The 10,010-nt window shown below is 43.4% G+C and overlaps 1 protein-coding gene across 1 annotated transcript; it reads right to left on the bottom strand.

The window, feature by feature from the left end:
* Positions 1-236: 236 nt before the first annotated feature.
* LOC144272046 (UDP-glucuronosyltransferase 1A1-like) lies at positions 237-7,866 on the bottom strand. Its single transcript, XM_077829831.1, has 5 exons — positions 7,003-7,866; positions 5,423-5,554; positions 4,993-5,080; positions 2,840-3,059; positions 237-534 (listed from the first exon to the last, which is right to left on the bottom strand). The coding sequence occupies exons 1-5, from the start codon at positions 7,864-7,866 to the stop codon at positions 237-239; spliced, it is 1,602 nt and encodes a 533-aa protein (XP_077685957.1).
* Positions 7,867-10,010: the final 2,144 nt, after the last annotated feature.

Raw genomic sequence — 10,010 nt, 5'->3', positions numbered from 1 at the left:
TGGCATGAATCATCTGTAACAATCAAACAAGCTTTAAACAAAGCTTTCACAAATATTCTGAATTAATTGGAGACCAAATCAAAACATGGAACAAAAAAACACTTTTCTGCTATTTAAAGGCAATATGCTCTGAATAATTTCTGAGCTCACCGCCATAAGTTACTTACTGGGACTGTGCTCAGGAGAGCCCTACATTCCCTAAGGCCTGGAGCTGCACCCGGTCTCCAACCCCGTAGTTACTCTGCCTTGGATTTCCTCGATTTGCTCACTCTTCCTTTTTTGCAGAAACACTTCCGGCAGCAGGACAGGCAGCACTTCAGAGAGATGAACGCGGTGACGAACACGACAGCCAGGAGAAAAGCAATGACGTCCAGAGAGTGGTACTGGATCCAGTTGAGATCGTGGGCCGCAGGCCGCAAATGCGGGGCCCCCTTGTGTCTCATCACAAACTCCACCCAGTACACCGCGAGATCAAGGGGATGGATAGGTCTGTCGAGGTGAAGGGCTGAGAGATGCATGATATTTTCTTTATAGCTACAAAGAAAAGAAATGAAATGTTTTAAATACTTTTTTATTTAGAAAGTTAGAAGATTATTTATATCTACAGAAATAAATTCCACAGAGATTCCATCAGTTAACTTTCTTCTCATGCCATATGCCCTGAGGGCTTTATTCCCCTTCTGTGTCTTAAACCCTGTTAAGAAAAGGGAGACACTTTACATAACGTCCAGGCTGTGAACTGAGGCTGGCAGTGTTAACATCGACAAAGAAAGCAGCCAGTAGAGAAGGTTTAAGAGGAAAAATCAGGATCTTCGTTTTGGCTATGTTAAGCTTAAACTTCAGGGGGGCCTCCAGGAAGAGGTATCTCGAGGGCAGGCTGAAATGTGGGACTTGATGGGAGGAGACCAGTCAGGGCGGTTTTAAAATCATCGGCCGAGAGAGAGTAGCTGAAGCTATGCAAGCAGATAAGGGCACCCAGGGACATGGTGTAGGAGAGAAGGCCAAGGACCAAGCTGTGTGCATTCTGCGGGAGAGAGGCAGAGGAGACTCCTCAAAACTCCCCTTTGTTGGGTTGCCTACACAAAACTGAGAATAGCTAGGTAGTTGGGGCACTCCTTCTTGCGCTGCCTGGTAAGGTCACATTTGTTTCCTTGTCCGTCCCACGTTGCTATCTACCTGCTGTCTCTTGCCTTATATTTGTATTGCAAGCTCATTGGGACAAGACACCATCTTTCTGTTCTGGGTTTGTACAGCACCTAGCACCGGAGGGTCCTGGCCCATATCTGGGTCTCGGCGCTATGATAATACAAATAATAAAGAGCAATAATGTACTAAGATATCCAAGAGAGACCAGTCCCAAGAAAGCCCAAGGAGAGCAGTGTCCAGTAGAAGGGAATAGCCAATGGCACTGAAACAGCAGAAGAATCAAGGAGGATAAGGATGGAGTATTGGCCCCAGATCTGGCCAGCAGGGGGTCACCAGTTGCCTTGGGGAGGGCAGTCTTGAGTGGAGTGGAGAGGGTGGAAGCCAGACTGGCGAGGGATTGGAGGAAAGGAAGTCAAGACAGTAGCTATAAATCTCTGTTAGATAAATTTAGAGGAGAAAGGTGAAGAAAGAGTCAGCACTTGCAGAAATAGACAGGGTCTCTTGGAAGCCTTGAGAGTCCAGGGTGGGCTGCTTAATTATAGACAAACTATTAAAAAATGTCAAGTTCTCCTCACGCTGAAACCAATTGGCTCATCCGCATTTACCCTGCTGTACCAGACAGCCACTCCAAATGTAACCTAATCTTGTGTGAGACAGCCAGCGTGGCAGGGTGAATCACCTCCACATGGCCCCTGGCAGTGAGTGGATCAAAATCTTTTCCTGGCTCCTTTCTGTACACGTTCTACCGTGCAAGCAAAGAGACCTCAATGGCCTGCCTTTCCTGCGTAATGCCCGGCTAAGCAGCGTTTGACTGGACCTGGTGCTGCTGCTTGCGAACAGATAGAAAGATGAGTTGACTGAGAAAATTCTGGTCTATGTAGTAAATTAATGCTAGAGTTAGCTTCTATAAAACATGGCAGCTTGGTGATTATAAGGTAATCCTTTAAGGACGTTCTGCAACAGAACCATAGCTTTGCTCGATAAACGCCAATGTATGGGAGTGACTGTACAAATGAGATGACGTAATGGTGATATGGGCAGGACAGTTATTAATGCTTAGCCATCTTCCACGTTCCACAGCGTTTTGCTCACGTTCACTGTACATTACATCAAGTCAAGAAATCAGGCCAACCTCCCTCGAAAAACGTTCCAATAAAGCATTTTTGTTTGAAAACGTTCAGTGGAACCCTTGGGTTTTTTGATGAAAACTTGTGAAATGGAACAAACATTTCTCTTTTTGATTTTTTTTTCTCTTTTCTCTGCTTTTATCTCCCTTTCCTGCCTAGAAAAGGAGGGGAAAAAAGAGGACACCACCACATTTTGATTGCTGTCTTTACATTCTCCAAGAAGCTGGACGCTTTTGGCTTTAATCATGTGATGTACCTTGGAAAATTGCTTTCTTCCACTGTATATATGCCGCACCCACTTGCATCATCTCATTTGCATACTCAAGCCCCTTCTAGATACCTATAATTAGAGTCCCTGATGGGGAAAGTCCTTTAGTAATGGGAAAAATACTAGCCCCCTGATGCTAATACACTGGTGTATAAATCCTGATTGCTGAGTGATACATAACATCCTTAATATGACAAAGGTATTGCTTAGTGTTCAATTTAACTGGAAGCCAATGTGCCAGCATTATATTCGATAGCCCTAAAATGAAGATGCCACATTTATATCTCCTGTTACTGACCTTTTATCATTAATCACTGCATTCAATGCATCCGATAGGTCCTTAGAAGTCATTTCAAGTACATTCAGCGTCACTCCCGCACCCCGAGACTCTATCCGCTTAGCATTGTCCATCTGGTCTCCAAATAATGGCATCAGAACCATTGGCACTCCATTGCATATCCCCTCATAGATTCCATGTGAGCCTCCATGGGTGATAAAGGCACGGGCTTTGGGATGAGCTGTGAGGGAAAGGTAGACTTATTACTGTAGTAGACAGCTTGCTCCGACATCTCTGGTTAATTCTTTAAGCTGCAGGAGGCACAGTATTAGATGTGCTTTCGGTACAATGGCATCGGTGGTTATAAATATAGAATACAACAACACTGGAGTGCAGGTCACATAGGAATCGCTCCAGGACAATCTTCAGGATTACAATTATCAGTGATGGAGTGGACCTTAAGCTTAAACTTCAGCGAGACCTCTGGGAAGAGGTATCTCAAGGGCAAGCTGAAATATGGGACTTGATGGGAGGAGACCAGTCAGGGCGGTTTTAAAATCATCGGCCGAGAGAAGGTAGCTGAAGCTATGCAAGCAGATAAGGGCACCCAGGGACATGGTGTAGAAGAGAAGGCCAAGGATCAAGTTGTGTGCATTCTGCGGGAGAGAGGCGGACAAAGTGTTGCTTAAAGGTCTCAGAGGTTCCACTAGGTTTTGATAATCTTTGCAAAGCTTGGAATCGTCTGTAAAGCTTTTGAGATCTTGGAGTGAAATCCTGGCCCCACTAGAAATAATGAGAGTTTTGCCATTGACTTCTGTGAGGTCAGGATTTCACCCTTAGCCTTCAAACTTAGTTAATCTTTCTGTTCTCAGTCAGATCTTTCCTTTCTCTAGACTCATCTCTCTTCCCCCAAGTCCTGTCACCCTTACTCCTCCCCTCAATTTCTAACAAACTTTGGTCATTTTCCCATTCTTCTCCCCCGCAATTCTCAGACCTCTCACGGGACTCCCCATAAGCTCTGACGTCAAGCAGACCCCTCCCCATTCTGGCTCCTGTTGAGAGGTCTGCAGTCTCTCTCTGGGACCCAGTGCATTCTCCGGTTTGAATTTGGCAGGTCTTGGTGCTTCACCTGTCAGCCACCTCTAGCAGGGACTGTGGACTTCTGGGAAGTGCAAGCGAACACGGGAGCTGCATCGACATGCATTGCCTCTGTTGTAGGGGATTCTACGTCACTGGCCATTTTAAAATCAAGACTAGAGGTTTTTCTAAAAGATCTGCTGTGGTTTCAAACAGGGATTAATCTAAGGAAGTCCAGTGTTATACAGGAGTTCAGACTAGATGATCACATGGTCCCTTATTCGTAGACTTTAAGGCCAGAAAGGACCATCATGATCATCTAGTCTGATCTCCTTCACATCACAGGTCACGGAATCTCACCCGGCCACTCCTGTAACACACCCATAACCTCTGGCTGAGTTACTGAAGTCCTCAAATCATCATGTAAAGGATTCAAATTACAGAGAATCCACCATTTACTCTAGTTTAAAGCATCGAGTGACCCGTGCTACAGAGGAAGGCAAAAAACTCCTAGGTTCTCTGCCAATTGGACCTGGGGAGAAATTCCTTCCGGACCTCAAATATGGCCATCAGTTAGACCCTGAGCATGTGGGCGAGACCCACCAGCCAGACACCTGGGAAACAATTTTCTGCAGTAACGCAGAGCCCTCCCCCTCTAGTGTTCCATCACCAGCCCTTGGGGATATTTGCTAATAGCAGTCGTAGATGGGCCAAATGGCTTTTTAGGCAATCTTATCACACCATCCTCTCCATAAACTTCTCAAGCTCAGTCTTGAAACCAGTTAGGTTTTTGTCTCTGCTGCTCCTCATGGAAGGCTGTTCCAGATTTTCACTTCTCAGATGGTTAGAAAACCTTGTCTAACGTCAAGCCTTAACTTTGCTGATGACCAGTTTATATCCATCTGTTCTTGGGCCAGCACTAGTGCTTAACTTGAATCCCTCCGTGGTATTTATCCCTCTGCTGTATCATAGAGAGGCCCTTCTGGCCTTGCAATCTACAAACCTATGGTATTTATGACTATTCCCTTAGAGCTTTATCAAATTCAAAGAAACCTACTTAATTGTTGCCAGTAGCGCCCTCTTCTGCCCAGACTTACCAAGTAGATCATTCTGTGGTAGCCATTTGATTAGCTTTGTGTTGTTTGCAAGGTTGGGGGGTGCTTCTCCAGTGTACCTCCAAAGAACCTTTGGGAAATAATAAATGCAGCATTAATATTAAGAACTTGCCTCTTACAATTCTTCTGCTGTTGCTTCTTCCTGTAAACTGTGCTGTACAGCAGAGCAGATAAGCCCATGACGGACAAAATCTGTTTTGTGAAGGTTTGTGCTGAGCAGCGGAGATGGGGTTTTGTTTTGACATAAGAGGGGAGGGGGCAGGTTTTTGCTTATTGAAGCTATTTGTTGTGTTAAGTGTTATACCGCACATAAGTAAAAAAAAAAATAATCAAATAATACAGAATCGTAACCAGTGACTCTATTCCAATATTGTATTCAACAGCTGTGCTAGAGAGATTCTTTTCCTCTTACGGTCTGAGGTATTGTTCCAAAGGCTTCAGCAATCTGCTTGGCTTTCTTCATGGGAATCTCAGAGACCATTGAGCCCAAGGAGAAGACCACAAAGCCGTGTTCCCCAGAGGCATTCACAATGCTTTCAAATTCCTGCAAATACAAAGAAACCTCCAGTCAATGCTTTCCATTCGAATCCATGTCACAGGGCCATAATTCTGGTGCTTTGCAATCAAAGGGATCTCACCTTGACTAGCCTGGAAAGGAAATAATGTTAACAGGCAAAATAATTCACTGTGGTCTGATCCTATAAACATGTATGCATGCGATCGTCCTATGGGACAGCTCCTAAGAGTAAAGATTTTGTGTGCAAGTGTTTGCAGGATTGGGGCATAAAATATGGAAATAATTAAAGGTGTAGTGTACTAAATAAATAAAATATATGAAAGAATTCAGGTTCTGTTCAGTAAAGGAAGGTGCAATGCAAACCAAGTCATATATTTCCTGGCACCCAAAAGCAGCTAAATGCATTGTTTTCTGTTGACACACCAAAGGTGTCAGGAAATTCAGGCTTAGGTCTGAGGTTTTTCTTTTCAAATCATACAGTTGTGGAAACATGGTTGGTGTTTTTAAAGCTTAATGACATAAACAATGGCTTGAAAAAAGAGGCATTTTTACATTCCTGATTTATCGGTTCTGTCTGGATCTTAAGAATATTGAAAATCCTGTAATTTAATTTTCTTTTAAATAAAAAAAAAAAAGCTTTCACAGTTGCCTAGACATAGACAGGTGGAAGATTTTAGGAATCTGCAACTACCTGTGATGACATAAACAAAGGATTCTGACCAAGTGAAACGCTAACTGCAAGGGCAAGTGAACCAATAAATGTCCTATTTCTTACCAATGTTTTTTCCTTAAAGCCTGGGGAAGAGGGAATGCCAGAATATTCATTTCAATTCAGACCCCTTTCAAAAGTTTTCCAGGAGGCACTGATGAGTCTTGAAACAACATGGAGCGTGAAAGGCAAACTTGTTAAATAAATATTGTGTATAGTAACGAGTTGCCCTGTCAATCTACTGAGTCTAGCGCATTTTTAACCATCTCATTCTCTGTCCCCCATCAGTATTCTGAGTTCCATGCCTGACTATTACAACTACTTTATGTGAGGATGGTTCTTCATCTCTGAATGTCAGGTGGTTAGTCTGTCAAAATGAGGCTAGTACCCACCTACCTTGTATGAAAGCTGTCACTTAATTAATGTCTGTCCTACTCTTAGCAAATAACTTCATGAAAGGTGCCACTCAAATAGTGCAAAGTTTCAATATTATTTGGTATGCTGGGTGACCCCACAAGTCTCGTGAAGAAACATATGAAATGAGAATATTCTAGACAGTAATACACTAGCCTTCCATGTCTCATTTGTGGACAACTGAGGATCTCTCATTATATAAGTGACTACTTATGACTCTAAGAGAGGATGCTTTTCTAAGCCCTTCCATGCTGTCGCTTCCTTACTTTTATTTTGTTTTAACCAATAGAAGCATTATCTAATAGCGGGTGCTAGTAGGATAGTCCAGTTTTAATTGTGAAAAAGAACTAACCTGAGATAATGGTTTCTCCTGGCCACAGTTTATGCCTCCAATTAAAACCATGTTGGGCATCACAGGCCTCGGATACTCAAACACAAAGTCATATCTCAACAGCCAAATAGATGCATGACTTAAAAGCTCTGGCACTGTCAGATCTTGTTGAAGGAACTCCCTGATCAGATCTTCATGGGATGAATAAAGAAGGGAACAACTCAAGAACTCTGCTGAGCTGACTAAGACGTTCCACACACGCTGGGGAAATGCCATGTGGTCTGTATAGCTGGTGAAGAATTTGGGGACATAAGAAGCAGGGTTTGGACACTGGGTGGCCTGAAATTCGAACCCACAGGGAATTCCCCGTGAGAAGTAAACAGAAGGTAGGGACAAATATTCGGCTACTATTTGTCCACATAGAAACATAGGATCCATCAAGACAGCATCAAATGCACTGTCTTTGAGGTAGGTGATCAGCTCTTTGTTGGACAGAAGCTGTTTGCAGGAACTGAGTAAGTGTGCTGTAATATTTCCTATTCTTGCGAATGTTTTCGTGATCTTTTCCAGGAAAGGTTGAGGTGCAAATATATGATGCCCCAGTCTTTTAAATTCGGCTTCCAAGTATTCCTTGGTGTATGGCACAGAGTATGTCTTCACTGTATAATGCTCCGATGGCTGAATCTGAACGCTTGCTTCTGGCACAACCGCTACTATTTCATGTCCTCTCTGCCAAAGCCGCCATACTACTGAGTGCATGCTGAACCAGTGACTGCCATCTAGGGGAATCACCAATAGCTTTCCCCCTTCCGAAAGGCTCCAGAGGGGCAGAACTAGTAGAAGCCAGGCAGGTAGGTGACGAACCCCTTGAAGCAGAGAAGCCATCTCCCTAGATGAAGACTTGTGCTGCAGTCAGTCAAGACAGGTTTTAGATGCATACTCAACTATTCCAGGCAACACAGAAATTGTTTTACTACCGGGCTTCCAACCCTTATTCCTTCATATCTTAAGCTAATGTTTGGTTTCCAATGAACTGTATGTTTACAGGAGCCTGAGTGAGGCATTTTTTAACTTTTAGCTGGTGAAAGGTTGGTTGTGCAGTCTGGCTGGACAGCAAAGGAGCAGAAAAAATGGGAGCAATGTAGGGAAATGTTGGTTTCCTGGGTTTGGGCGTAATTCCAACATTAAGATGCTGGTGTGGGATGTTTCATTCCAAGATCTACTAGAATTGAGAATGTGAGAGAACACTTTGCCAGCATTGCATGTGGTTATTAACTTATGGTTAATTATGCATAGAACTGAGCGCATAATTGATTTTTCAGTTTTTTGTTTCCAGGTGTGTTTTTTTTACCCTTGTTTGTTTTTAAATAAATCTAGCTAAATTTCAAAATGAAACATCATTTTGAAATGGAAAATTGAAACAAAACATTTCAACTTTTGGGGGGAATTCCCCCCCCCTTTTTGTTAGTTTGAAACTATTTGCATATTTCAATCCAAATTCACCAAATTGCATTTGTTGGTGAATAAACTATTCATCCTAAAACTCCCAGCTCTAATTATCCACTCCCTGAGGTGACTCTGTGCAGGTCAATTGGACAACAGACGCACAAAGAAGCTGTACAGCTGCTCAAGGTGTTGGTTTTGTGCTTTCTGCTCCTGCTTTAAACAAAAAGATATTGAAAATCATTAAGATTCACTTGTTTGCTGTCTACCCCATAGTCTGTCAGACTCAGCTCATGGTGGAGTATCTTGGCAATGATTCAACGGATAAGGGTGTTTTGTTGGACCACAAATGATGCTAACTTTGTTACCTGATTATTAGTATCATCCTGACTGTTTGTATTATACTCCCTCTTACTGATTCTGTCATTAGGACACAGCTACGCCACCCCTGGGGAGGAACTCCAGTATTTCAGTTTGAGAGTGGCACATATTCTCATTATGGAGTGACCCTCGTCTCACCTGAGTTAAAGGTGAAACGAGATTTCCATTATATTCCAGTGCTGATCATGACATGCATCCCCAGTCATTGCCCAAATGAAATATACTTTAAAATGTCACAAATGTGAGCCTGTGCCCAGCTGGTTGCTTTTTCAAAAGTCTGAAACAAAATGAGTGTGCTTCAAAAATGAGGTATTTGTGTTCCCTAGAAATGATCTTCATTGCCTCTGGCTCCTATCTCAGAAATGACTTATTAGGCTATGTCTACATTAGCACTAATTATGGCTGGAACAATCCCCTGGGGGCTATTTTTGCAGCCAAGGATCAACGGAATGCAGCATGTTCCTCTTACATCCCCGACACGTCCCTATCTCCAAGCAGGCATCATAGAAACAGATATGCTGGTTTTGCAGCACTGGGGGAGTCTCTAAATGCCCCTCAGGCAGCTTGAAGTCCCTACAGCCTGTCCCGTTGTGGTAATTCCACATAACCTTTGCACAGATACCTAAAGCACCACATACCATTTTTTAAAACCCCATAATCCAAATGTCACAAGCTAAGCAAATCCCAGAGGGGTGGGGGGAACCCAAAAAACCTAAACTGTTATGACAGAGCTGATATTAGGCACCCGAAGCAGAGGGAGGGGCGCAGAAGACTAGAATGCCGTTATTATAAACAAAGAGTGGAAAGCTCAGATATTCTGGGTTCAAGTTACTCTTTTAACTCGTCCCATATAACCCTTTTGCCTCTTTTGATATGAAGGTATGGTGCAGGCACAATGGACGCTGTGGGAATCCGCGCCATGGGGACTCAGCTGCTTCCTTGTAAGAGTCTTTGATCAAAATAGCCCCACTTTTACTATGCAACCTGCAGCGCACAACTGGAAAAGAATGTATACAGCTCCAGCCCAGAGGCTCCAGAAGATGGAGCCAATGCGCTGGGAATAATAGGTTACAGCAAGCATGTCGGAGAATCATTTTCAATCAAGGCCTCAAAGGACCTTTACTTCCATGCTGTAGAAATTGTCCTGAGGCAATAACAATTGATTTAAGGACATTGACTATCCCTCCTCACTCACGCCTCCACTT

This window comes from Eretmochelys imbricata, chromosome 11 (genome assembly GCF_965152235.1).
Source record: "Eretmochelys imbricata isolate rEreImb1 chromosome 11, rEreImb1.hap1, whole genome shotgun sequence".
Lineage (NCBI taxonomy): Eukaryota > Metazoa > Chordata > Testudines > Cheloniidae > Eretmochelys > Eretmochelys imbricata.
The sequence above is the reverse complement of the archived record's forward strand: the minus strand, read 5'-3'. Positions and strand labels throughout refer to the sequence as shown.